Source organism: Epinephelus moara, chromosome 1, assembly GCF_006386435.1.
Source record: "Epinephelus moara isolate mb chromosome 1, YSFRI_EMoa_1.0, whole genome shotgun sequence".
In the NCBI taxonomy this organism is placed as follows: domain Eukaryota; kingdom Metazoa; phylum Chordata; class Actinopteri; order Perciformes; family Serranidae; genus Epinephelus; species Epinephelus moara.
The window spans coordinates 26,824,931-26,852,889 of NC_065506.1; the positions used below are offsets into that span (position 1 = coordinate 26,824,931).

At 39.2% G+C, this 27,959-nt stretch overlaps 4 protein-coding genes across 7 annotated transcripts in view; 3 read left to right on the forward strand and 1 right to left on the reverse strand.

Moving 5' to 3' along the window:
• nfat5b (nuclear factor of activated T cells 5b) overlaps positions 1 to 4,785 on the forward strand; it is a 45,234-nt gene extending 40,449 nt beyond the window's left edge. For all 3 annotated transcript variants that reach the window (XM_050042538.1, XM_050042547.1, XM_050042555.1), the window contains one exon: positions 822 to 4,785. In XM_050042538.1, coding sequence (XP_049898495.1) covers positions 822 to 1,060 — 239 coding nt within the window. In that variant the 3' untranslated portion in view covers positions 1,061 to 4,785. The remainder of the gene's footprint in view (positions 1 to 821) is intronic.
• LOC126389193 (cytochrome c oxidase subunit 4 isoform 1, mitochondrial) overlaps positions 1 to 27,959 on the reverse strand; it is a 516,851-nt gene that overhangs the window by 423,359 nt on the left and 65,533 nt on the right. The window lies entirely within an intron of this gene.
• kars1 (lysyl-tRNA synthetase 1) lies at positions 9,313 to 19,228 on the forward strand. 2 transcript variants are annotated; one of them, XM_050042572.1, is made up of 15 exons: positions 9,331 to 9,467; positions 10,184 to 10,349; positions 10,643 to 10,787; positions 10,887 to 11,052; positions 11,153 to 11,246; positions 11,733 to 11,919; positions 12,615 to 12,740; positions 12,972 to 13,091; positions 13,187 to 13,349; positions 15,242 to 15,415; positions 15,647 to 15,732; positions 15,810 to 15,895; positions 15,982 to 16,108; positions 16,249 to 16,392; positions 18,540 to 19,228. In XM_050042572.1, the coding sequence occupies exons 2-15, from the start codon at positions 10,210 to 10,212 to the stop codon at positions 18,612 to 18,614; spliced, it is 1,833 nt and encodes a 610-aa protein (XP_049898529.1). In that variant the 5' UTR covers positions 9,331 to 9,467; positions 10,184 to 10,209; the 3' UTR covers positions 18,615 to 19,228. The 2 variants fall into 2 exon arrangements, with proteins under 2 accessions (XP_049898538.1, XP_049898529.1); XM_050042581.1 differs by lacking the exon at positions 10,184 to 10,349 and having other exon boundaries at positions 9,313 to 9,467.
• gcshb (glycine cleavage system protein H (aminomethyl carrier), b) lies at positions 20,990 to 27,578 on the forward strand. Its single transcript, XM_050042738.1, has 5 exons — positions 20,990 to 21,229; positions 22,291 to 22,370; positions 26,717 to 26,780; positions 26,873 to 27,004; positions 27,163 to 27,578. The coding sequence occupies exons 1-5, from the start codon at positions 21,079 to 21,081 to the stop codon at positions 27,258 to 27,260; spliced, it is 525 nt and encodes a 174-aa protein (XP_049898695.1). The 5' UTR covers positions 20,990 to 21,078; the 3' UTR covers positions 27,261 to 27,578.

The following is a 27,959-nucleotide window of genomic DNA, read 5'->3' on the forward strand; positions in this document are numbered from 1 at the left end:
GGGTGTCCCGAGTCTTGGGATAGAGGGGTAGGGCAAAGTGTGAGGGCTACATGGCCCTCTAAAAGGAGGTTTTTCATAGGCACACTGAAACTGTGTTATGAAAAATGTGCTGCACAAGCAACATAAAGATTAAAACACTACAATATTATTTCCTATTAATAACAAGCATAAAAAAACAGCTGGCAGTATGCTGATGTCTTGCTAGCTAGATAACGTTACATTATGTTTTTTTATTTGTTCATGGCTGTCCCACATTTTTACCTATTTCCACATCACATTCTCCACTTTGATGGGATGTGACACCGGAAATTTTACTAGAGTCCAGCAGCGCTGTTGTTGCAGTTGTTACCTCTCCTCTAATATCACTGCAGACTGTCAGGACAGGAGCATGGGTTTCTAATGTTAGCCTCAGAGCACCGTTAGTGGCCTTGTAATTAAGCAGTGCTCTTTTTTTATTTGATGACTTGTTTAATCAATTGATAACATGAAACTAAAGTTGTAAACAAAATTGCGAGCGTCCATGCTTTTCTGTCTCCATCAGATAAGTGGCACATTTCATAAAACCATGATTGCCATAGTTGCGTCTGTTTGATGATGATGACAATACCGATGACATGTGAGGGTCTTAAAGGGTTGTCCCATTTTTCAAGGGAAGGTTTCAACCACTACCCCCTCTAACTCTGTTCTGAAGGGCAAAGGAGCACTTAAAAATGAGGGGTAGGGGTAAAAATAAGGAATGGGATTGGGCCAAAGTGTGAGGTTTGTAAACTCATTTTTCACTTATTCTTTTTCATCATCTTTTTCTCTTCCCTCTCCTACAGAATGTGGCCAGCTGATGAACACTCCTGGAAACACACTGTCGGATCAGATAATAGCCATCAGCCAGTCTGGTCAGAACCAAAGAGAGAGTGAAGCGCACATCCAGTCCCTGCTCAGCCAGTCCCTGTCTCAGTCTGGGCCTGTGCAGAACAGCATGACTGCCTCTCAGAACATGGAGAAGATTGACGACCTGCTGGTCAGCCTGCAGGAGTCGGGCAGCAACTTAACTCGTTCATACTAACCTTCGTACAGATTCGTCTTTTATTTTGATACGTGGAATAATTGTAGAAATGTAGGCACAATATTGTCTGCTGATGAGCACATGCAGTCAAAGATGTGTGAATTAGCCCTGCATCATGAAGTTTGAGACAAACTGAACAGTATGTTCTTACATCTGATCACCAAATATTTCTTTGCCCTCTTATGCCATGATTTGGTTTACGTCAGGACTGAGGACTGGCATGAATGATATTTGTTGTCTCATCATTAACTAGACAAATTAATATCCAGACAGTGAACTAAGAGTTCAGTTTGGGATTTCTTGTCTGAGTGAGCTGGCTGAAAAAAAGTCAATATCTGGTTTTGACTTTAGGACTGACTGACTCCCAACGTAACAGACGGGCAGAATTAGATGAACTCCCGGCGAGAACAGACACATTGTCATTACTGTTCAGTGAGAAAAGCAGCATTCGGCGCTTTTTTCTTCAACCTTTCCTCTGAAAGTTCAGTAACTTAGTGATGTTGTTGTTCATTTAACTTGTGAAGTGTTGTGTGTATCTGTAGATAGACTGTCAGTGATGTTATCTGCAGCGTCTTTTGGTTCTCGTGATGTTTCCTTAAGTGTACTCCAAAGCGTTTAGTGGTTTCCATGAATAGTGTTCCCTTTAATTATTCTTTTGTATTGTTGTTTAGATGGAAGGTGGAGTGCGCGGCAGAGCAGGAAGGTTTAGACAGACCGTGGTACGTAGGGTTGAATACATCCAAGATGTGGAAGGTAGCCGCTGTTGGTTTGAAATGATTTTCACCCAGCAGTGCAGAAAGTGTGTTGATAGAAGGTTTGAGGGGGAGGAGATGAGGTAGAGAAATGAAAGGTAGAGGAAAAGTAGAAAGGTTTCCTACACTAATCTGATGTGTAGTCTCACGCAAGTGTCTAATATGTGGGTACTGATTATTTCAATGTTGTAGCAGCTAGCTTGTACCTGATAATGTAAATGTATTCACTCTAGCTGTCTTGATAGCCCACAAATTGACTTAGGTTTTCATTAATGATATGACGTAGAAAGAAACAGTGCTCAGTAGGTGTATAACTAAAGTAATGTGGCATTTTGTTGCTGTCTGCAAGTGGCCTGGCTGAATTAGATCTAGTGTTGTCAAGACCTGTTTGGTGCGGTAATATGGAGCTAGAACAGTGACAGTAAATTTTAGCATTGAAAAGAAAAAACATGAATTATGATGAAGAAAGTAATTTCTCCTGCTGTTCACAATTTAAGAACTTTGTAGAACATTTTGGGAGAGATTAAAGGCGCATTCACACCAGGATAGTCCGGGGGACTCGGTTCAATTGGGCGGGGAATGCCGAAAAATGTCAGACCTTCATTTGGTTCGGTTCACTTTCACACTGGACTTTTTAACGCGGACCAAACCACCTGGACAACGTCACGCAGTTACAGCAGCTGCTCGTTTGGGGGCGGTATTGCCCGAAATGACCACTGACCAGGAAGAAAAAAAGCATGAGGAAGAAGATCTAGTGGCCAGGACCGAAAACCGAAATCCATCCCCTTCAGCTGGCTGGTCAGCTGCAATATATATTCCTCTGACCATATATCAATAAGCGCCTGCACCTCCTCACTACTCCACGTCTGCCAACGAGACATTTTCCAACTTTTTCTTTTTTTACCTCTGCTTCTCCTGGTTCGCGCTGTTGGCTTTGTTTTTTTTTTTTTCTATGTCACTTCCTCTCTTTGGCTCACTTCCTCTCTTTGGTTCGCTGGATAGTCATTTTGCATTTCCCACTGTAAGCGAACCGCACCAGAATTCACTTGCAAGTGAACCGAGACCCCCAGTTTTCAAGCGGACCAGGGTTCGCTCGTTTGGTCAGCACCAGAGTTTGAATGAGCGTTCACACCACTCCAAACGAACTGAACTATCCGTGGAAGTGGACCAGGGTTTGTTTAAAGCGGACCAAATAGCACCAGTGTGATTGCGTCCTTTTTCAGGGGAACTTTTTTTCAGTGCTGATGTTTCAGTTTTCCAAAGCTAAATTTTCAATGCCAAAACTTACTGTCACTTCTTTTGCCCGTACGCTAACACCTGTAAAAGAATATTAGTAGTTCAGCCAACAGCTGTCGCCATGGCGGTGCAGTTAAGATGGTCACCTCTAGCTGTGAAACATATCACTCAGTATGAGATACTTTACCTTCTCCACCACAGTGTACAGGTAGCACTTTGAGATGTAGGAGAGCAAACATACTCAGGCTAACATTTAGTCTGTGTTCACCGAAACCAAACTGGGTCAGTTTGCTTCTTTGTAGAACAGATTCTCCCTTAAATACATGACGAAGAATCTTTTGAGAAAGTGTGGTGGTAGAAATGTGATAAATATTGGCTGAGACTTTTTTTTTTTTTTTTACATGTATACTCAGCACTTTATGATGCTGTTGTTCTTTGTGACCACTTTACTCATCGAGGGTACAGTACAGTCCCACGGGAGGTGGCGTGGGGTCGGGGGGAGGGTTCAGCTGCCTCTTCCTCATTGTTTACAGTGAAGAAGATACATTTTGATTAACATGCTGTTACAACTATTGACTGTTCATTCCCAAAACCCAATACGTTATACGTTATTTATTCCTTTAAAAAACAGCTTAAAAAATCTGGACAAATGCGGATGGAGAAATTTTCAATCTCATTTCAGCTGACAGATAATAACTCTTATTCAAACAGCAGAGAGACTAGAATGTAATATAGTTTATTATTATTATTGTGTTTTAGTGTCATTTTGATGGCATCATTCTGCGTCAGGCACGCATGAACTGGAATAGTATTCTTAACCCAGCTAGAAAAGAGCCTTTTTTAACCAGTTTTATTAATGTGATGGATTCAGTGAATGTTGAGGAGAAGTACCTGTTTGTTGGCCACAACTGTAAATCATACATCATATCCAGGTTAAGGTATTAACGCGCAGGAACAGAGCCCATTTTACATGTTTTCTTGTAAAAGCAGTCGTCTGCAGTTGGCCAGTGGCCTCAGGACCAAAGTTTGATTCAGATCTTGCTTTGCCTAAATCCTGATGACGGGCCAGTTTTATGGCTGTTGACCTTTTCTCTCCTTTTTTCTTTCTATAATTTCATTATCAAGCAAGATGTCCTGCTGCCACACTTTTCTTTCTGTTTGTTTGCTGTGTTAAAAAAAAAGAAAAACATGTTTGTGTCATGTTTAGTTTGACTGTAAGTGTATGCATGAACAAGGGGCTGGTCTCTGATGATGACAGAATTAGCTCAGATTTATGCCTCAGTTGTCGTCTTGTTTTCTATGTACAGTTTATTAGAAACACATAAACACCGTTACATTTTATACACTTTAAAGTCAGAAGCAGCCGTTGTTTTACGATGGAGATTATGTAAACTTGAGTAATGTGATCGGAGGAACTACGGCGTGTCAGTTTGAGCGGCTGTGAGTGGTTTTTAAAGGGACCCTACTCCTGAAGGAAACCTGACTTTGGAGAAAAGAGCTATCTGTGATTGGCTTTCTTCAACTTGTGAAATAGAAGAACTAAGATTTCCAGTGTTGAGTATTTATGATTGTTTTTGTTGTTGTTTTTGTTTGTTTTACAAAGTTTAGATCTTTTTTTTTTCTTTTCTTTTCTTTTTTTTTTATCTGTGTAGTACCTGTGCTTCTTTTCGGAGAGGCATGTTTAATTTATTTGTGTGTTGTTTATTATCTAAATTGTTTCCCTTAATCATAGCCGTGTGTAGATATTTCGAGACTGTTCAAACTGTTTTGATGACAGCAATGTGATTTGTACAGAAGGGTGATGCATTCACTTGAGAAAAAAACCAAACTGCTTTGTTTTTCTGAATTAACGAGGTCATCTCGATATTTTAGAAAAACAAGAATTTAAAGATTATTATCTCAATAATTAAAAACAAAAGAGCAGATTTTTTTAAAAAAATTTTTTTTGGAATTTTGAGATACTATTGTCATTAATTTAAAAAAAACAGAATTTACAAGATTATTATCACATTAATTGAGAACAGTAAAAGAGCAGATTTATTTCCATGTAATTTTTTCTCGTAATTTTGAGATAATAATCTAATTTATTCAGGAAAAGAAAACAAGAATTTAAGGGATTATTGTTTCATCAATCCAGAAAAACAGAAGAGCAGATTTTTTTTCCATTTAAACTTCTCTTATAATTCTGACATAATAATCTTGTTAATTTAGAAAAAACATGAATTTACAAGGTTATTATCTCATTAATTTAAGAAAAAAAATCAGATTTTTTTCCCCATCTAATTTTTTTCTCATTATTCTGAGATAATAATCTAATTAATTTAGAAAAACATTATCTCATAAATTCAGGGGAAAAAACAAAAGAGCAGATTTTTTCCATTTATTCATTCTGATATAAAACTTGGTTAATTAAAAAAACAAGAATTTATGAGATTATTATGTTATTATTATTATTATTTTTTTTAAATCAGATTTTTTTTCCCATGTAAATTTTTCCTCATTATTCTAGGATGATATCTCATTAATTTAGAAAAACAAGAATTTACAAGATTATTATCGCATTAATTCAGAAAAAAAATGAAAGAGCAGAGCAAAAAAACAAGAATTTATGAGATTATTGTCTTAAAAAAAACAAAAGAGAAAAAGATTTTTTCCTATTTCAGCTTTTTCTCATTATTCTGGGATAATAATCTTGCTAATTCAGAAAAACAGGGCAAGTACTTTTTTTTTCTCAAGTGAATACATGTCACTCCCGTATATTTGCCCCCCCACACCTGCTGATACTATAAGTGGCACCTTGTGATGATGCCTTTAAACGAGATAAAGTGCTCTGTACACTGTGTACATTCCTGTGCACGCTTACTCTTTTTTGTTTTGATTTTGTAAAAATATACACCTTAATGTACATATCATGTGTGTGTTCAAGCCTTATAACTGGACCGCTGGCCCTGTAGACCAAATAGTTCAACACTTTTTATTGTCGACATCAGAAATCCTTCGAAACAGGACCAATAAATTTCAGTATTTTTGCTATGAATATAGAACTGAATGTGATTATACAGCGTGGCTGTGAACGTCTCACTGAGATCCAGAATGTTCTTTTTATGCACATGCTGGGGAGGTAATTACTTTTTGGAAATTACAGTTTCCTCATTTGTGTATTTACGATGTAACTGGAGCCTGGAGGTGTGTAAAAATGTGACTCATGATACGGTCACTACTAACTGTATGGAAAAGAGGGAGATTGTTGATAAAAGTTCTCATATTTCTCCAAGATGCTACAGAGTCTAAATCTCTCCATTTCCTGCAATAGAACAAGTGGTTTTCTTTTAACATTACCTGTACATTTAATACCAACAGATTCAATCTGCTATCAAAGGTGTTCAAACTGTTATTTCCCCCAAAATGTCACTTTAGACACCAGTAGATATTGACCATGTGCCTTGAGGAGATCTTATCGTAGCGACCAGATTGATGTTTTACCATTGTTGCCTGTTTGACACCGCACTGGTTCTGCCGGTGACGATTAGCCCTCATTAACTAGAATGTTTTAAGCCATAAGACTTTAAATGTACTTTAAATGCTCGACAACAGTGACCAGATGAACGTGGTTGTGGTTGATAAATGTGTTGTGCAATTTCTGTCATGCATCTAACTTGTTTGTACTGAAGTATCCATTGCATTTATGTTCTACGACGTAGATGCAGACAAATTTCCCTCAAACTGCTATGCAGCTAATATACTGTAAATGTAGATCTGTTAGTTTTTGAATATATATTTTTCTAAATAGTATCTCCCGTTTTCAGCATAAAGGAGAAACCAAAGTAGATGTTCTTTCTATTATTTATGTTGCTTGTCGAAATATTTTCTTTGACGCTTTGAGTGCCGCCTGAAACTGATTATAAATCTTTTTAGTTGATTAAATGCAAATTTCTTTTCTAAACAACCATCTCAGTCTTGCTTGTAGGGTTTATGTGGATCCAGGCTTATTGTTTACTGGTGCAGTGGTTCCTAATCTTTCAGATTTCTCTCAGGGCCTCTGAGTTACCTGGATGTCATGACGTTCTCACATATATAGATGTTATCTTGGAACAATGTGAATTACAAAATTCTGCAAACATCAGTTTTTCATGTAGTGTGTCCCTGCTTTCTTGAGTCTGGTATCGTTATTCTTCTGTAACATCTTTAAAGTTTCACTTTACTCCCAACACAAGTGAACCACTCTTCTGGTAAACAGCCTATTTATGGTTCTAACCTTTTTGTTTCTAACCATGTGAACAACAATAATCACCCTTGGAAAAAAAGACTTTCTTTGTATTTTGCTTTTGTTGGGATGTTTTTATTCTCTTGCAGTTAAATTTCTGTAAACTTGCTGCTATCTATATTAAACATATATACTTTAAATGCGAGGCCTTTGAGCTTTTATTTCATGTTTTGTGTGTGTGTGTGTGTGTGTGTGTGTGTGTGTGTGTGTGTGTGTGTGTGTGTGTGTGTAAGATACTGTAGAAGAATGCTTGGCTCTGGAATGAGGATCCACCCTTTCAGAAAAATATGTTCTTTTAGTTTTAGTTTTAGTTTTAGTTGTGAGTGTGCCAAAGCATTTGGCCTGTGACTGATGGCTTATGTTCTGCTTATGTCTGATATATTTTTCCCCAGAAGTGCACATGTCATATCTTCTACGAGCTAACTGTCATGACAAAATGTAGCCACTTCACTCCAACTTGGGTAAAGCTCTTTATTTTATTTATTTAATGAAGACTCTGAAAGCAAACATTATTTAAACACGTGAAAGGCAGTTCAACAATCTTTTCTTGCCTTTAGAGCCACCAAAAGTCATTCCTGTATTATGAGGTAACACAGGGAATAATAAATATTATAGCTGAACTATGAGATTTTGGGGTGTTGAGATGTGTTTCCACAGACTCAGGGTGTCTGCAGGGCCTTAAAGGTCATTAAATAGTCTTAAATTTGAATTTGTGAGGTCTCAATTGCCACAAGCATTTAATCTAATTAATATATCCTTATTTTAAATTATTTTTGTCAAAATAAGTCGAGCTCTTCTGTCCACATTTCTGATGTCACAATTTTTTAAACCTGTAATTGTCATTGAATACTGTCCTTTTACTTCATACTTGCACTCACCTGTTGGAAAAAATGTAGATTAACCTAAACTACTCTACAGGACCACATATATTCTAACTGTTATACTTACCTTGAATGCTTAAATTAAAAAAAAGATTATTTACCCAAAAAACACTATTAAATGTGGTTAAAAATTATTTTAAAAAGGTCTTAAAAAGCATTTAACGTCATTGTTTGATACTTGTAGACACACTGAGAATGTGATATGCTCCACATATATAATGTTGTATTCCAATGATGAATGATTGCAAACATATTTCTTCATGAATATACAGTATAAAGCAAATAGAAAAAGCTTTTATCAATACACAGGATAATATGTTACCAGTCCTGGTGCAACACTGGGAAAGCAACTAAACCTGTGACTTATTAAAATTCAACTGATAAAAGTTATGCCAAGAGCTGCATGAGAGCATCACCTCTGCTCTACTATTATCTGTATATACAGCTTACTGCAGGCTACTATATGCGTACTGTTTAACACTTGTGTTTTCAGCCATTTATTTCTTGTTCTAATCCAAATGGGTGGCATTACATTTTCATATGTGATTTTAAAGACCCATTTGTAGTTTAACACAGACTTTAGGTTGTAATGCTTAACCGTGTAATGCTGTAATAAGCTGTAATGATTCCATGTGAGTGTTAAGATTGATCTGTGTCATAAAGTAGTATGTCTGACATCACGCTCGAGATAAGAAACCCTACTGTTTGTTATGATGTTAAGTTGTGACTAACACATAAATTGGTTTAGAAATTGTCTTGTGCTAAACTAAATAAGGGGCGTGTGATTTTAGATTTAAAGTAAATTCAAAGCTTAAAATGAATCATATAAGTTTAGGTTTTACAGTGTATTTGTATAAACATAGACATAAAAGAAGAGTGGTCTGTTTTAATCATGCCATAGTTAAGAAAGCCTGTTTATGTTTAGTTCAAAGTTGTGAGGAACACATAAAACTTCCTAATAATGGCAAGAATATTTATTTAAATCATGGTCCTTGGGGACAAATACAATTCTCACTGACCATCTGACTCCTCCTGTAGTGTGACACCATCAGGACACATGTTCCCGCCTCCCTACGACTATATAAATATGACTTCAACTGCTGTAAGCTATTTACTTCCCCTCTGTATGGGGCTCTGATTTCCTACAGTCAACCAAACGTACCATCAAGTTTCTCGCGTTTTTGCCGCGCGTGCGCTTCAGTTGATCTTTCCGAGCGCAGCATCTACAACATGGCTGACGTGACAGCGGTGGACGGAGATAAACTCAGCAAAAAGTGAGCTCATTCTTCTCTTCCATCGCATTTTAATCACTCTCAACCCTCTACGCGGTTTTACTTTCCCCAAATATTCTGCTGCCTCAGCAGTTACGACCGTTTTAATGTGGCCACGCACTATTACTTAACGTTGCATCAGGTCAGAGGATGTTAGCGAAGTGAGGGCTCCATATGGAGACACACCATGGGCCTACACGTCCCAGGATTCAGCTCGTTTGTGTTCGTGGTAGTTGTAGTCCTTGATATGAAGTGAAGCCTATCGTAGTGGTTGCATGTACTAATAAGAAAAACTACAACATCCACAACAACACTCAAAGAAATGTCCTCCATACATTGGTCGTGAAATCGTGTGGTTTCTTTTTCTTGTGTCAGATATTGGGGTTTTAACGTATGATATATTTTATTGTGACATTTTATTTTAGAAGAGGAGTTTGTTATTATGTATTTTAGGGGTTTAACGGCTTCGAAGAAGTTATTACGCTATTAGCGGTGTCCTTCGTTTTTTTTTTTAACTTTCCTTATCTGCTAGCAGTAACGTTAACGTTGTGTTATCTCTGACTGGCTAACCAAAAGTAAAAGTAAAACTAATCTGATGCCAAATATATGAATTATTATATTTTCACAACAGTATGTAATAGTGTCTAGTGGGCCAAAGACAGCCTTTGCTGCATATACTGTAAGCTACACTGTCTTTGTATATATGTCTATTTTCTCAGGTCTGTCTGCTGACTGGTAGCTCAGCATGCTGTGTCTGGTCAGGGCAGCCAGGCAGCAGCTGTGCCAAGCCTTTGGGGTCAGGGGACAGTGGTTAAAATGTGGCCCCCCATGTACAGCTGCGGTCCCAGCTCAAATTTACGGGATCCGTTGGAGAGGTGACAAAAGGTTGGTGGCTTTTCCATTCCAATGAGAAAAACAACCAACCTTTTGTCATCAGAGAAAATGTGGACCCCTTTCCCTTTCTGCATGAGTGTTTGTCCGTTAGTAGTCGTTTGTGCCGTGGCCTTGTTTTTCAATTTAAACACCAGAATAGAGTAAAATGCACAGTGTGGTTGTGTGGGAAATCATATGTTTGTGTTTGAACATCCACGCAATTTCAGTTGTAGTTGCATCATTGATAGTAAACTTTAATATCTAACCTATGACTCATCTTTGATTGCTTCCTCCTCTCTTATCAGTGAGCTGAAGAGACGAATGAAAGCTGACAAGAAGGCGGCGGAGAAAGAAGCCAAGGTTCGGGAGCAGGTGGAGCAAAAGAAGGAAAGCAACGACCAAGGAACGCAAAATGCCTGTGCATTGGACGAGGAGACGCTTGACCCGAATGTGAGATATTTTGTTATGAACATTATACCTCACTCTTTACTAATTATACCTTTAATGTTTTTGTATTCATGCAATCATCTGTTTGACCTTTCAACGTAGCAATACTACAAGATCCGCACCCAGGCCATCCAGGACCTTAAAGGCACAGCGGAGGACCCGTACCCTCACAAGTACCATGTAGACTTGTCACTCACAGACTTCATTGAGAAATACAATCATCTACAGCCTGGAGACCAACTGACTGATGTTGTTCTCAACGTGTCAGGTACCAGGATAATTGTATGATTTAAAATGCATTTTCCATTTTGTATGTGCAGTGTAATTCAGCAGTAAATCTCCTGTTAAATGTGATATATGATGTACAGGTCGCGTCCATGCCAAGAGGGCCTCTGGCGCCAAGCTGATTTTCTATGACCTGCGAGGTGAAGGCGTCAAGTTGCAAGTCATGGCCAACTCAAGGTACAGAGTGATAGCCACGGTCAAAAAACATAATTCCTGCTGATATTTAGAGGCATCGTGACTGCAAACAGATGCATATTTGTACAGTGGCATGGATTGGTCAAGGGCATTTTTACAAGTTCTAATTGTTATGGCTGCACAGTTAATCGAAATATCATCGAAATCGCAATTTGGTCAAGTGCAATATCCAAATCGCAAGAGCTGCAATATTTTGATACAGCTAAAATGTGTCACAACACACCATTATAATGAAGCATTGCTGTGCTACAGAGATGCCCTGGCCTACAAATCATACTCCAGACGTAAGGGAACATGCTTCTTTGGTACAGGCTTCAGCAAAAACCTGATCGACCACATATCGTCACATTTTTGTATTGTGAAATGTTATTCAGTGTATCATTCCATCTCTAACTATGAGTTCTTGTCTGTGTGGATAATAAAGAGTACAGCGAGTTAATTTCTGTATGTCCTCTCTTACTCTGTCAGGAACTACAAGTCTGAGGATGCCTTTGTGGCCATCAACAACAAACTGCGCCGTGGTGATATTATTGGTGTCCGCGGTAACCCGGGGAAGACCAAGAAGGGGGAGTTGAGCATCATTCCCATGGAAATGACCCTACTATCACCATGTTTGCACATGTTGCCCCACCTCCACTTTGGCCTCAAAGACAAGGTAATGCCCACCACTCTTTCTTAAAACGAAACTAAATAACACGTCTCTGCAAATACATCATTTAGAAAGTGAAAGTGAACTGCATAAAGTAGAAGCAACTGTTATTACATCTCATCCTGTTCTCTGCTTTTAAGCCGTGTATTTAGTTGTTGTTTTGTCACTGAATGCATGATGGGAGGTGGTGACTGTTGCTGCTACCAAAGGAGGGGTGATTGTAGTGACTTACATGTGCAATGACATCACAAGTACATCCTATACTGTATATGCTGCCCCGCTTGCATGGTTTACTGGCACACCTAAAATGAAACGGAGCTATAATTAATGTTAAAGACAAGTGAAAGTTTCACTGCTGGAAAGTTTGATCTCACAATGAAGTATGTGTCTGAAGGGGAGATTCCAGTTTGTCTGGTACACAGGATTCTTCTTTCTCTTCTCACCAGCTTATTCATAAGCAGAAGGGATTTTAAATTTAATTGTCTTTAGATGAAGTGTTTTCTTTCTTATATCAGCCAGCCGTGGTTGCAATGTCACAAAGGTGGAAAAGCTTTTTAATCTTTAAGTGACGTTAATCTTACTGTGAATTTGCTCACGGTGGCCTGTGTTGATGGGAAGTAGACAAAGTGACGTGTTGTTACAACAGCAATGACCAATGTTGAAGCACTTTTTCTCACCACTGTGTAATCCTTCTCTCAAAGGAAACACGATTCCGTCAGCGCTACTTGGATCTGATCCTCAATGACTATGTGAGGCAAAAGTTCATCACTCGCTCCAAAATCATCACATACCTGCGCAGCTTCCTGGACCAGCTGGGATTTTTGGAGGTAAGAATTGGTGTCTGTACTGTAGAGACATCCAAGTTGACAATGTTACACAGCTAATCAGTTGAACTGTGAATCTTAGTCTTTACACAAATAACACAAATTTATATTTGAATTAGTACAAAACAGGAAATTAGTAATGCTCCAATAGTTTGGAAATTTGCACCACATTTGAGGCAGTTAGAAATAGCCAGTGTAAGCTAGCTCGTTTGATCATGTTTGTCGTTACTTTAGATTGAGACACCAATGATGAACATTATTCCTGGTGGAGCTGTGGCCCGTCCATTTGTTACTTACCACAATGAGCTGGATATGAACCTGTACATGAGGATCGCCCCTGAGCTGTACCACAAGGTAATGTGCTTTTTTGTGTGTCAATTTGAAATCAGCCATATGAATATTTTGTCAGATGTTTGAATATTAATGTGTATATCATATCTGTCTCACAGATGCTTGTGGTTGGTGGAATGGACAGAGTGTACGAGATCGGTCGTCAGTTCAGGAATGAAGGCATCGATCTTACTCACAATCCAGAGTTCACCACCTGTGAATTCTACATGGCGTATGCAGATTACCATGACTTGATGGATATCACAGAGAAACTACTCTCAGGTACATGAAAACACAAAGTGGACATAGTGAGAAACAGTTAATAGAAAGCTGGCTAACCTACCTATGTTTAAAAAAAGACAAGCAATGATAAGCAAAAAACGTTTGGCTGCATTTTTAAGAAGGTTCCCTTTGCTCCAGGTGTCTTTTAAAATCCTGTTTGTCGTTTGCAACTGACAGTCCCACCCTGTGAAATGCCACGCCTAATTCCTTCATCATGCACAGGGTTAACCTTTATAACCACATGCAGGCAGTGCAGTGCGTGCCATGAGGGCAGCCTCCTTGACAGGAGGCATTCCTCCCCTTATTCTCAGCCTTGTTCTTGCATTGCAGAAACTCACATTTTACTGATATAAATCTAAACCTCAACCATGTATGACATAAAAATTTTGATCGATAGAGCTTGTTGGGGCTGTACACAAGTCTCGGTGGAGTTAAGGTTTCACTTTTGTTTTCTTATTATGAAGTTGTCATGTCAGATACAACAAAAGCAGAACTATTTACACCCATGTAAGAGGCAACAGCAGACCTTTAGACCCCTAATTAGGAGAATATTTCACATTCAAGTATGAAGCTGGTGATGAGCTGTTTGGCAGGTTTGTATAGAAACACTGATAACATGAAATGTGCTCACTAATTTCTGTAGCCCGTCTTACACAGAGATCCCACAATACTGCTGCAACAAAGACCCCTCCTTGCGTTTTTAAGAAGAATCAAACAACGCAGGTGAAATGTCGCCCCAGTGTGCGGTTTTAGATAGCTGGCATTCTGGAAGCAAAACAGGCATGAGGTATAAGGGGCCGTACATATGCTGCGTTTTTTGCGCCCTCAAATTCAACGTCAGAGTGACGTCAATGGCACGGACGCATTCCCAAGCACCCATTTTTGAGGGTGCAACGGCTACGCTCTTAGATAAACTGAGTTCAATTTTTGGAACGCAGCAGCGCACACAGCATGTCATGTGACAAGGAACAATCGATCACAGCTGACAGATATCTTTCCTTTCTTCCGTAAATATCAGTCTGTGGTAAATATGGAAAAGTTGATCATTTTGGCGCAGGGCTGTCAGAGCTTTACACCTGTCCCACGGACAATATGCCCACACACTTATAAACAGCGCCTGGAAGAAGATCAGCTCTGCACTCAGGATTTGAGGTAAATAGGCTATGATATGGTGCTTGTTAAGGACGCAACCTGCCACTGCGCTCTTGAAAGCTGGGACAAAAAAGGCCCAAAAGTAGCGCCCAGTGCCCAACCTTGAGTTTTCCAGGCGGTTAAAGACGTGGCATGTGTACGGCCCGTAACACAACAGCAATTGTATCTAGTGTTATGTATAATATGTATGTCAGGCAGTGTTTTCTTAACAATAACAATGGCATTAGATGGCAATAACATTCGTTTACCATCCCTGTTATATGGCAGCTGATCTTACCTTCTGCTCACAGGGGAAGTAGCTCCCAGACCTCATTGTCTCCGAAACTTGAATTGTTGAGGTTGCTGTTCTTCTTTTCTGAGTGAAGTGCCAGCTGCTGCTATCTGCTTTTTAAATCTGTCGTTGATAGGTTGCAAAAATGTCACACTCGTCCCATCTTGGAGGCTCACAGACCCTGATTTGGAACTGTTATTACGCCCACAGCCAGCTTATAGGCGAGACAACTCTGTCCCACCATTCTGTAATAGTATTTATACAGAATGGCGAGGCGGAATAATTGTAAAAGCAGCTGGTGTCACTGAGAACGGCACATTGCAACAGGAATTTATTGTATATTTTGATATAGAAATTAGCCAGAGCGCAGTTTCATCTCAATACCTTCTCAGTTGGGTCGCTTCTCAGACACTTGGGATGTACAGGAAAACGTCTCTCCTTAACTCAGTGGTTTCCTCTTTTGCTTCAGGAATGGTGAAGCACGTCACTGGAGGATACAAGGTGACTTATCACCCTGATGGTCCGGAGGGACAGGCCTATGAGATTGATTTCACACCGCCATTCAGAAGAGTAAGCATGACACATGACCTGGAGAAGATCTTGGGAGTGAAGTTCCCTCCTACTGACAGCTATGACAGCGATGGTGAGAATCTGTGGCAATGTAGAGATAGACCTTTGTGAAAAGAAAGCTGCCTCTGAAATGTGCGAGTAGCTTTTGTACTTTTTTCTTTGAGGGGATGTTCTGAAGCCTTTTTATCTCCATTTAGATAAACTGTGACATTCTCTTTATCTCACATTTAAATTCAGACTGTTTTGTTTTCATTGAATGTCTTTTATTTTTCTTCACATTTCTTTGTCACTCTTTTGTCTTCAGAGACACGTAAATTCTTTGACGACCTGTGTGCACAGAAAGGAGTTGAATGTCCTCCACCAAGAACCACTGCCCGCCTCCTAGACAAGGTGCTCCATCGATGAACATCAGCATCTGTTCTTTGTTTTTACTGTGAGGTCTTTACTAATCATGTTTCCCCCCACAGTTGGTTGGAGATTTCCTTGAGGTCACCTGCATCAATCCCACGTTCATCTGTGACCACCCTCAAATCATGAGTCCTCTTGCAAAATGGTGAGAAACGCCTTGTTTTAACCTCTTGTTTATCCTTTAAAGATGCAGTGCTCGAGTTCGTACTGACTCTCCCTTGATTGTTACAGGCACAGATCACAGAAAGGCCTAACTGAGCGCTTTGAGCTCTTTGTGATGAAGAAGGAAATCTGCAATGCTTACACTGAGTTGAACGATCCCATTAGACAGAGGGAGCTTTTTGAGCAGCAAGCCAAGGTGTGTATACAAGATATATTTCTTTGTCCTTCTACACTGGTACATAGTCCCATTACCTAAAGGCTAAGGCCCCTGGCTGTCACAGTGTGAGCATATAAATTAGAGCATTTTAAAATTTGACTTTGATTTTTTTTTTCCAGGCCAAAGCTGAGGGTGATGATGAAGCCATGTTCATCGATGAGACCTTCTGCACAGCACTGGAATACGGACTGCCACCAACTGCCGGCTGGGGGATGGGTATCGATCGCGTCACCATGTTCCTCACTGACTCCAACAACATCAAGGTAAACCTGTTCTATGAATCAGGATGAAGGTATACTATGCAGGATTTTCCTAAAAAGACGTAACAAAAAAGAAAACGTGTATCAAGTCATTCAATAGTAATCCCTCCCAGTCATCACTCGTGACCTACTAGAAGTGTGTGGCGGAGTATCTATCTGCACAAATCCTGACCTATGTCTCTGGGCACAGTGTGCAAATGAGGTCGGGACATGATGAAAAGATAGTGACCATGTGCCAGACAGAAAGCAGCACACATTCATGAGGGAGCTACAAAAATTGTAGACGCAACTGATAGTAAATCTAGGGTTCACTTTCACTTTCACAGGCGATACTGCTAATAAACAGTTACTGACAATTACTTCATAGTATACCTTTAAATCCTTGTACCTCAATGATAATATAGATTGTCTTCTAAATTGACCAATATGAGCATTAAGGGTTGCCTGTGAAGTCTGACCACTAGAAGCGCTATGGAGCTGTTTTTCTATGATTTGGTTCCCCCTTCTGTTTCTCTTGCATCTGCACTTCCAATGACTTCACACTGTTACACTGAACAACAGGTGGTGGTAATTCACCAATATATGCAGCACTGCACCAGCAAAGGCAAGGTGGAAGAAGACTGTAAGCTAGAACACATGAATGAAAACAATACACGATTAAAACAAAAATAATCTGTTCCAGTTCAGCTTGGAAATGTTTTATGTGGAAAGGTCAAGGTTAGCAAATACACTTGACATGTTTGTTAAACCTCAAGGAGTCTCACCGTGTGCACGTTCGCATTTAGAAAACAGAAACAGAATATTAGTGTATGAGGATAATACATTCAGGGTGGTTACATAATAATAATAATAATAAGGCCTTAAAAGTCATAAATAGTCTTAAATTTGAGTTTGTGAGGTCGTAACTAGTGCAAACATTTTATGCCATTTCATTTATCCATTGTTTTTTTTAAATTTCTATTTGTGAAAATGAGTGAAGCCTTTATATGTCCACACTTCTAATGTTATAAATCTTAAAAAGATTCACTTAACTCACTCTAATAACCATATTCCTATGTAGCACCTCTGCACAAGACCACATATATACTACTTGCCTGCAGTGCTTACCTGCGATGCTTAAATAAGTAAAACATGATTTGGTTAAAAGATGTCTTGAACGTATATTAAAAAGCATTAAGTTTAATTTTCGCATACCTGTCCGATTTCAAATGAATTACATGAGGGACACATTTGATTTTAAAATGCATTAGTTATTGACATTGCAGCTGAGCTTTCACCTCTGAACTGTCACATCTCCTTTCTGTCTAAGTGTTGCCTCTGTTTGTGTTATATCGCTGATGAAGGCCACTCACTTGAAGGCCTCATTAAATATTTACTATTCAGGATTTTCCTAAAAAACAGTGTATAGACTCATAAAAGTAATCCCTCTTATTCATCACCTATATGACCCATTATAAGTGTGTGGTGGTGACTCTGCCCTCTGCATGTGTTTTGTTTTCTTTTTCCTTGACGTTTAAGGGCATGTACACGCCACAGTGCTCAGGTGAGGTCGAGGCTTTATAAAGAGGTAGTGACTAGAGTTTGGTTGAGTTCTGGCTTTGCTGTTGCATTCTGGTGTGCAAGCTTAAACCAGTTTGTTTTTATGTAAACCAGCTGAACCAGCATTTGCCATTATGACATGTTCTGGCAAAGTAGCTTACATCAGCAACCTGTACTGACAGTGTCACAGCCCTGAATCCAACATGTATTGCATGAGTAATAAGCAATATGACAATGTGATGAACTGAATATAATGTTTATAAATGGACTAATGGAGTCTTGAATTAATTAATTACGAAACCGTAATTGTAAAAGGATCTATTCAGAGTGAAGAATTACAGTAAAACAAGAATTAAATCAAACAGGCTTGTTGCTGATGAGGTATGTGTGACCACATTGCACCTTCCATGAACGCATTGTCCTCTTGAGAGGACTTTAAGCTTTGCTAAGACTGAATACAACAGAACACAAGATTAAAGAGACACAGAACAGTGGGTTAAAGAGATAACTTCATCAAGAAATCAAATTTCTGGCACCGTCTGCACACAAACATGAGCTGCTAACGTGTCAGGCTAAAAAACCCCTCAGCTGACAGTTTTGTTCTTTCACAGGAGGTGCTGCTCTTCCCAGCCATGAAGCCTGACGACAACAAGACAGTGGCGCCCACAGAGGGCACCTCCGTCTAATGACATGACCTCTGACCTCTCCTGCTATCAGATTCGAGCAGGAGTTGGTATGGAGTCGGAGCCTTTACCTCACTGTGGTCATCAGTGGAGCCTGCAGGTTTTCTGTTTTATCAATGTTTGTTTGTCAAAGGTTTGATCTGTCTTTAAGGGAAATCATCTTCTCAGTTACATGGTTGACTGGTAAACAATGCTTCTTTTTGTTTTCTTTTGTATTTCTTACACTTATGCGATCATATTTGCTCCATCCTCCTCGTTCGATTGTAAGGACACATTTTAATCCTCATTGACATCCAGACAGTAAATGGGTGGTATGATCAGGAAGTCGTGTGTGATCTGCTGTTGTACGCAAACTTGGATAATAATATTTTTGAATATACATTGAGATACTTGAATGGGGGCTTGATTCTGGCTACCAAATACAGAGTAGATGCACCACATGACGAAGCTCAAGCACCTCTAATGTTGTAAATGTTCTCAGTATATTCATCTGTTTTTACCAGGTCTGCTTGTATTCCTTGTCTAAAAAAATTTCAAACCAGACTCCACAAATCAATGTTCCTCTGCCAAGAAGTTTAAAACCATGGGTATGTCTGAATAAAGTGCATATGAGTCAACACTGTTTGCTCTCTTGTGATGATTGTGGTCTGTTTACAGAACAAAATTCAACAAGTTTCAAGAGTGTGAGAGTTCACAGAATATAATCATAGCTTTATGGGAACTTTGAGGGTCACTGATTTAAATAATTCTGATAGTGATAATAATAATAATGATAATGGTTCTGTAAATAAGACAAACTATTTTAATTGTTCAACACATGAATTCAACATTGTGTGCGGTACTTTATTACTGGGAAGGAAATTCTCTTTGATTCCGCCACTGTCTGAAAAGGACATTTCTTTTATTTTGGTACTATAAAGGTCCAGTGTGAAGGATTTAGGCCGATACTTTGGCAGAAATTAAATACAAAAAGTATGTTTTCTTTAGTGTGTGATCATCTGAAAATCAGAATTGGCCTGTTTTCATTACCATAGACTGAGGCGTTTCTATCTACAATAGTCCACTGGGTTTCTGCAGTAGCCCAGAGTGAACAAGTCAAATGGACAAGGAAATTTGCATTTTAGAGTCTTGCTACCATAGCTGGCAGCCTCCTCACGATGAGTCGAACAGAGCTGAAAAAAATTATTTGTAACGTGAAACTGCTTTCTTCAGTGTTGTTATTGGTTTTAATCACTAGGTCCATTTGTTTTGGAGAGGAGGAGACCTCTGTGGATAATTTGGCTCCCGGTAAAAACCTCTTAAACAATGAACACTGAAGGAATCCTAACCGGGAATTCAGACTTGATACACGGGAGAAATTTTAGCTGGTTGGAATCTACAATCTTCACGGCCACATGCCACTAAATCCTGCTCACTGGTCCTTTAAGTGCATTTTGTGCTTTTACTAAAGTAAAATTTTGAAAGCAGAACTAACTTGAAGTAGAGTTGTTATTATGGTTTGTGAAGATTATAACGAGGGGGAAAAGAACATAAGTGTGATGCATTTATGAAAAAGAAATGCCATGTTTTTCTCAGTTATAGAAATGATTAGTTTTTATGGCCCAAAAAAAACTGCATGGTTTTTCTGAATTAGGAGGGTTTTTAAACTAAAAACATTTTATTTATTTATTTTTATTTTTATTTTTATTTTATTTTTGTCATACTCACTTGACTCAAAGAAACATACAGAACTTAAATGAGAGATCAGTCATTTTTATTTTATTTTCAATTTAATTTAATTTTATTTCTTTATACACATTTTTTTTATATTTTTTAAATTGGCATTTTATGTGTGGTTACATTTCATTTGTCCTTGAGACAGATTTTGGACTCATTTTCACAGCAGTCATTTCCACCACTTTGTATAGTGTGATGGAAAAGACAGATGGTAATGGGAATTACAATGCCAGTGTTAAATTACTGAAAAATAAAATACATATGTAGGTTTCTTAAAACATGTGTTACAGTTTTCTAAAAATTCCCAAATCAAAATGGACCACAGCTGCACGTTAATGACATTATTATCTCAGAAATTTAGAGGAAAAACTTTGGAAAAAAATCTGTAAATTTACGAGACAATGTCATTAATTCAGGAAAAAATGGGAGCAGATTTTTTCCATGAAAACTTTTCTCAAAATTCTAAGATTATAATTTTGTCTAGTCAGAAAAACAGCAGATTTTTTTCCACAAGTAAATAAATGTAGCTTCCGTAAACAAACCAACCTGCCCTCATGTCAGTATAAATGTTTATATGTTCGCTCCACACCGTTTTGAACCCGAGCTAACCCTCCTCCCACCATCCCGGCGGGAACGCGCAAACAGTGGGATGGTGCGCGTTGCCGCGGTCAAGTGTAAGCGCACCCGACAAGTGTGGACACATACACACCACACACACACATACACACACACACACACACACTGAGTGAAGATGGCGATGAGAGCAGCGCTGCGGTGCCTCTCTGCAAACTTTTCTCCCAGACTGCCTCAACTCTCGTCGGCGGCGCAGCTTCCAGCGACCCGGCTGCTGTGGAGGAGCGACTCAGCGCGGACACTGAGGACCAGCTCGGCCCTGTCCACAGGTACAAGAAAAAAAAATCAGTAACATATCTTTCCGTAATGTTACATACTAACATGCGGGCTGGTTAGTGGTCACACATTCCTGTCCGTCTGTAATGGGCGAAACAACTCACGCAGTTTGTGTCACTTTCCCACAGCGGGGCAGAGGAATGCGACAGAGCGGAGAGGGCAGCTCAAAGTTTGGGTTGCACAAGTCCAAAAACTTTATCAGCCTCTTGTTAGATCAGCTAAAGGCTTTGCTGTTTCATTGAGAGACGGTCAGACCACTAGCTCCAAATTGGGATGTTAACGTATGACCATATAAAACAAATTAACTGTCTCGTGCACTGAGTAGCAACCTATTAAACAGGAGTCACCCTTAAGCCTGGGTTTAAGCCACAGATAGCTGTGGAGGTTGTATTGTGTGTGTGTGCATGTGGTCTGAAATTTCAACATGTTCTCCCAGTTATTGCTTTCATTCATTATTCCTGCACCCTGTGAAATGGTAACACTTTATTTAAAGGTTGCTTTATATTTTAATACATAATTTCCCCAGCCGTTCACAGCAGGATTATCCAGCTCCCAGGAATGACTCTGCTCTTTCCGGTCATGCATCAGCATCTTGCACAGTTCACAATCTGGTTCAAACCTGTATTTTTCTGCATGGTCTGATGCCAACAGTGGGAATTGTTGAGGCATTGTGATTCCTCCCTCAGGGCATTGTAAAGATGACAGCATGAGCTTAGCATCAACGGGCTCTAACTGTAAATCCAGTTTTTTAAATGCAGATCTGACCCAAACAGATACTGCACCTTTTTTCTAGGCCTGTTGAAACGCTGATGCTCAGGATCCAAAACTGCACCTCAGAACGCTCAGGACAAGTTATCTTTGTAGTTTCTTTAATCATAAATGATTAACTAAATATGGTGCATAAGAAACAGCGTACTTGTCGGCTTTGTCCATCCAAATGAAGTGCTTCGACAGTGTTCTCTCTAAGAGCTGTCACATTCAAGCTTCATGTTGCTGACTCATACTAATTAATTCATCTGTTCCAAGCTAAATGATTCCCTTGTTCTCTCTGCAGCCCTAAAGTTCACAGATAAGCATGAGTGGGTGCGAGTGGAAGATGGAGTTGGCACAGTGGGTATCAGCAATTATGCTCAGGTAGGTTGTTGGGCCTTCTTACTAATCTTTGATTTATGACACTCCTTGTTTAGAGGTTTACCGACGGCCATCTAGGAATCGTGAGATGTTAATGTCTGCAGTTCAGTGCTGCCCTTTGTCCTCACCTGCAGTAACTGTACTATAACAGGCTAATTTACTGTTTTATGACTATTGTTTGAGACAATTGATTACCGCCAAACTGCTGTTGTGTGCAGAAAATCTCAAGGGCAGGCACCTCCTTACAGTGGTGGTCAAAGCTATGAATGAAGGCAGGTGACTTTTGTTTTTGACTTGAACGCAGCTTTTAGTAAAACGATCGCTCTTACTAAACTTGGAGGCGCTGTTCCACTTCTGCTGCTGATCACCGTGTCACATTGAAAGTTCAAATGATTTAATCTCTGCTGATGAACAGACCAAAGTAGTTTAATGTGATGCAAGATAATGTCGCATCTGCAGAGGAAATGGTTTGCATTGTCAAACTTGTCTAGCTTGTTTCAAGACTCAGTCACTGCCCGCATGTCCAACATCAGGCTGGAAGTTTTCACACACGTCCACCTTGCAGTGTTTTACTACCTGTGTTTATATTCATTAACCCTCATATCACCGCTGCATTTGGAAAGAAATGCCCATAAACTGTGGATATGATTATTTCTGAGCAAAGTGTGGACTTTATCGATCTGCACCTATACTGTACTTGGGAATGTGAACTTTGAGCAGGACTCTGACCCTGTGTTGTACCCACAGCATCTTGAAAAGGTGAAACCCAGCCTGTAGCCTAATAGAACAAATGAGTAAACTATAAAGGAAGAATGAATGACTATAACTAAACACTAATAGGCTTTTATAGGTGTCAGGTGACTAATAGTTTTCTCAGGCTTTTATAAAATTCAAAGTCAGTGCTCCTGCAGTTCTCTAAAACTCTCTGAATATCCAGTGTGTAGGATTTAGGTGATGCTATCAGCAGAAATGCTATATAATAATAATAACAATAACAATGTTTTTATAAGTAAACAATCACCTAAATATAAAAATCATTGTGTTTTCATTTCCTTAGAATGAGCCATTTATATCTACATACAGAGTGGGTCATCTTTAATGGATTCGCCATGTTTCTTTTTTAAATTTAGCTAATTTTCTTGTTTTTTATTTTCTATTTTTACTAATTTCTTGCTACTTTTTTTGGCTCATTTCTTCTTCCGTTGCTCATTGCCTTCTGTCCATGTTTTTAAAAGAAATCAAGCCAATTTGCTCAGGTTTCAAGGGGTTTAATGATAGATCAGTCATTATTTATTTATTTTTTTTAATTTTATTTTTTATATAGAAGTTGGCCTTTTATGTGTGGTTTTTGCTACATGTCATTTGTTTGGCAAATGGCAAAACCGGTGTTATATTAGTGAAAATATAACACCCGTAGGTTTCTTTAAATGTGTGTCAGGTTTTCTAAAAAATCCCAAACCAAAAATGGACCACAGCAAAAGATTATTATTTCAGAAATCTAAAAGAAAAACTGTTTTTTTTTGTGAATTTACGAGATAATAATCTCATTAATTCAGAAAAATAAGAGCAGATTTTTTTTTCATGAAAACGTGTCTCAAAATTCTGAGATAAAAACATTAATCCATTCAGAAAAACAGAATTTTCTCACAAGTAAATAAATGTCGCTTCTGTAAACAAACCAACCTGCCCTCATGTTAGTATAAATGGGATTCGCCATGTTTCTACAGTAATCAAACACTGGTTCTAGACAGAGCTATTCATGTATCCCTGTTGTCACATTGCCCACCGTATGCTACACACTTGACACTCGGGAGAAGTTTCAGTTCTGCAACCTCACAGCTAGACTTAAAGTTTGTTGAGTCTAAAACAACAGTTCCAGGGTCTCAAAATAGTTTCCTTATCTTAGACTGCTCCCTGTTAAAGCCAGAGATGAGTGAAGTTGCTTACATTCTCTAAAGGCAACATTTTGACTACAAGCGGTTATCTAGGGGGAGTAAATAAGACACAGTGTGCACATTTCCTACTGGTGTTCCAGACACATTTGACAAATACCAATAATCTTGTATGGACTTCAGCAGAGCGAGTTTTAAACTTTGTCTACACAGTACTGATACAATCAATGAGGACCCTGGTATTTGAGGTCCACACATATGTCTACTTCCTGGCATGCTACAGACTAGCTTGCTTTCCCATCACGAATCACATAGTAGAGGTGATTCCCAACTGGTGGGTCCACTCTGAATGGACTGCAAGTGACTGGCAAACATGTCAAGTTTGTAAAAAAAAACACACTTTATTTCAAGTACAGTGAATTTCTGGCACAAAGCTTTTATTTTGAAGTATCCTTTCCTGCTGTATAGTGAGTAACCAACAGAGACAGCTAACTAGCTTGTATGACACTGAATATATATATATATATATATATATTAAACTGTGTGGAACTTGAACTAATGCCTAAGGAGAAATCTGGATGCTGTGGCTGGACCAGTTGGGAACCACTGGAGTAGAGTATCTTTCACTAGTCACCATGTTTGAGTCTCATTTCAGGACTAGGATAAAGCAAACCAAAGGATAGTAACAACTTAAAATTCCAGCCAGTTTGTATATGGATACCATTATCTATAACACATTGGACATATATGGTCAGTTTTACCTGCATTGTCAAGTACCCTAAAGTATTAAAGTTTTATTGAAACTTAAGTTCTTAGTAGTAAATTCGTATGGTTTAGGACAGTGTATTCAGCCTAAAACACACGGGGAGGCAGCATTTAGTTATTATGGCCCCCGATTGTGGAACAGCCTGCCGGAGAACCTCAGAGCTGCAGAGACTGTTGATGTTTTTAAAAAGAGGCTCAAGACTCATCTTTTTAATCAGGCTTTTAACTGATCTCTTTATTTATCTTTTAAATTCCTCTTATAACCGATTTGTCTATCTATTATCTATTTTTTATTTATTTTGTATGTTCTTACCCTTCCTCTTTTTACGTTCTTATCTCATTTAACCTTTATCTTTTGTTATTTTAGTTAGCCTATAGGTTTTAGTTTTGATGCATTTTATGTCTCTGTTTTAGATAATTCTTACCTAGCTACTAACTCAATTTTATGAGCTAAATAGCTTTTTGTTTATTTGGTTCTTTTTATACCTTTTATCCTATCTTACTGTTTTAGTCCCTCAGCTTTTAGCTCCAGTGTTTCCTCATGGGGGCCTACCACACTGAGAGTTGTTCCTGGTCTCCCGATGGGGGTGCCGTCGGGAGACCGCTCTGACCTGGGTGGCTGTAGGGCACTGCACCTCGGTGTGGAGCCTCATGTCTGCCCGGGTCGGGGAGGTCTCTATGGCGGCGCTCCCTGTGGCCGTGGACCGTGGGCCCTCTCAGTGTGGACGGCCCCCAGAGGTGGCTTTTTCCTTGCCTCGGGTCTCGGTGCTCGGCCATGTCTCTTTAGTGATAGCTAGTGTGTGTGTGTGTGTGTGTGTGTGTGTGTGTGTGTGTGTGTGTGTGTGCGTATATGTATATTTACGTATCTCTATGTGGGGTGGGAGGGTTGGGTTTTCTCTTTTCTTTTTGTTTTCTGTTTTGGATCTTTGTTGTTTTTAACCTCTGTGAGGCACTTTGTGTTACTGTTGTATGAAAAGTGCCATATAAATAAAGTTGATTTGATTTGTGTTCAGTACTTCCCAAACACTGAGAATAGCAGTAGTTCGGCTCACATCCCAGCTGATCTCAAACAGCCAATCAACTGATGGAGCAGCGGATTGATGGAAGGGAGTCAGCTGATAGATCACATGAATCCTTTCTATGCAACCAATTGGCAAATCTCATTCAGGGCGCCCTATGTAAACTGCCCTGGCCTGCCTACTATTGCTGCTTCCTCTGCAAGCCGCTCTGCAACCCGCCCCCACCCCAGCTCCTCCTTTTCAGGCTGTGTCTGATTTATAGATGTCATTTCTTTTTGTCATTAATGCTGCTCTGTTTTGTTCATGGGGGGTCTTTGCTGCTGCACTCTTCAGGTAAGGCTTTCCATGTAGGTGCATGGAAGGGCAGAGAGGTGTGCTCTCTCTGCCTCAGGCTGTTCTCGTATGTGCGTGAAAGGGCAAAAAGGTGTGCTCTCTCTGCTTTAGGAAAGGCAGAGGCCCCAGAACAGAGCCATACCGCCAAATATAATACTGCTATGGAAATCAAGTTTTCTTTGACAAAAGTGGTCCTGACTGAAATACATTTTTTGCTATAAAATGCAAAAACATTTTCTGTGGAGGCATGCGAGACAAAAAATTTCTTACTGCTTTTACTTACTTTTATGTGATATTTATAATACTGTTGTAATTCATACATTTTGCTCTGTCATTTCAGGAAGCATTAGGTGATGTGGTTTACTGTGGACTCCCAGAAATTGGCCAAAGACTTGAACAGTTGGGTAAGAGCCTGGAATACACCTCACATTTCTGAAAGTAATTGATTTCAGTAGTGTGATAAGAATGTGTCATGTTGTGTGTGTGTGTGTTGTAGAGGAGTTTGGTGCCTTGGAAAGCGTAAAGGCTGCCAGTGAGCTATACTCTCCGCTGACAGGAGAAGTGACTGAAATCAACACAGAGCTGGCAGAGAATCCCGCACTTGTGAATAAAGCCTGCTATGCAGAGGGTAAGCGTCTCAAAGTCACCGTTGTTCTTTTCCAGTACATTTCTCCCAGTAGGTTTGTTGCCAAGATGGATGACAAGTTGCCATTGCAGAATAAGAGAACAGCTTGTTCATAACATTTTTTTTCTTCAGCTTTTGAAATATGAACTGTTGCGTTTCAGGGTGGCTAATCAAGATGACCATTGAAAAGCCAGAAGAACTCGATGGCCTCATGGATCAAGCTGCATATGATAAATTTACTAAGTCACTTGAAGAATAAATGGATGAACTGACTGTGCTGTTTTTGTAATGTCATTGAAATCAAAGATTAGTAGGCAGGGTTACTAACATCTTGCGTGACACTCTTTCTTATCTGTGGTATTTATTTTGATACTGGAAATGTGCTATCAAAATAATTAGAAATCCTCAGTAACATCTTCCACGTAGGTTAGGATTTGTTTAGCTACTAGCCAACCCAACGGACTCTTAATCTCAACATCTGTCAGTGAACGTGTTCCTCGTGCTTTGCTCCATGTGCAGAGATTGAAAGTGATTGTAAGAGCCGTGTCACATTCATATAATAAAAGTTTGGTCCTTACACTGCCGTGATTCTTTTCTTTATGTCTGTGAAGTAACCAGCAGCTTTAAAATTCAGGGAATGTGTTGTGATGGCGTTCATGTCAAGATGGTAACAACTCATACAACAACAGGGACAACATAACTTAACATCTAATTAAAAGACTCATGCACAGTTTATGATGTGCTGTTTTCATGTTCATATCATGTTGGTGACATCATGCTGTTTCTTTTCGCTTGTTATAGTTCTGCACACCTTGACCTTTGCCCTCGGGTGAACATAGGCAAAGATTGCAGCTGATTAATGATTAATGAAGCAGCGGTTTTAAAATCAGTGACCAAAGTAAAAACTGCACTCTTAGGCTGATCATGGAAAATAAGACCTGTGGTTAGTTTTCTAGGT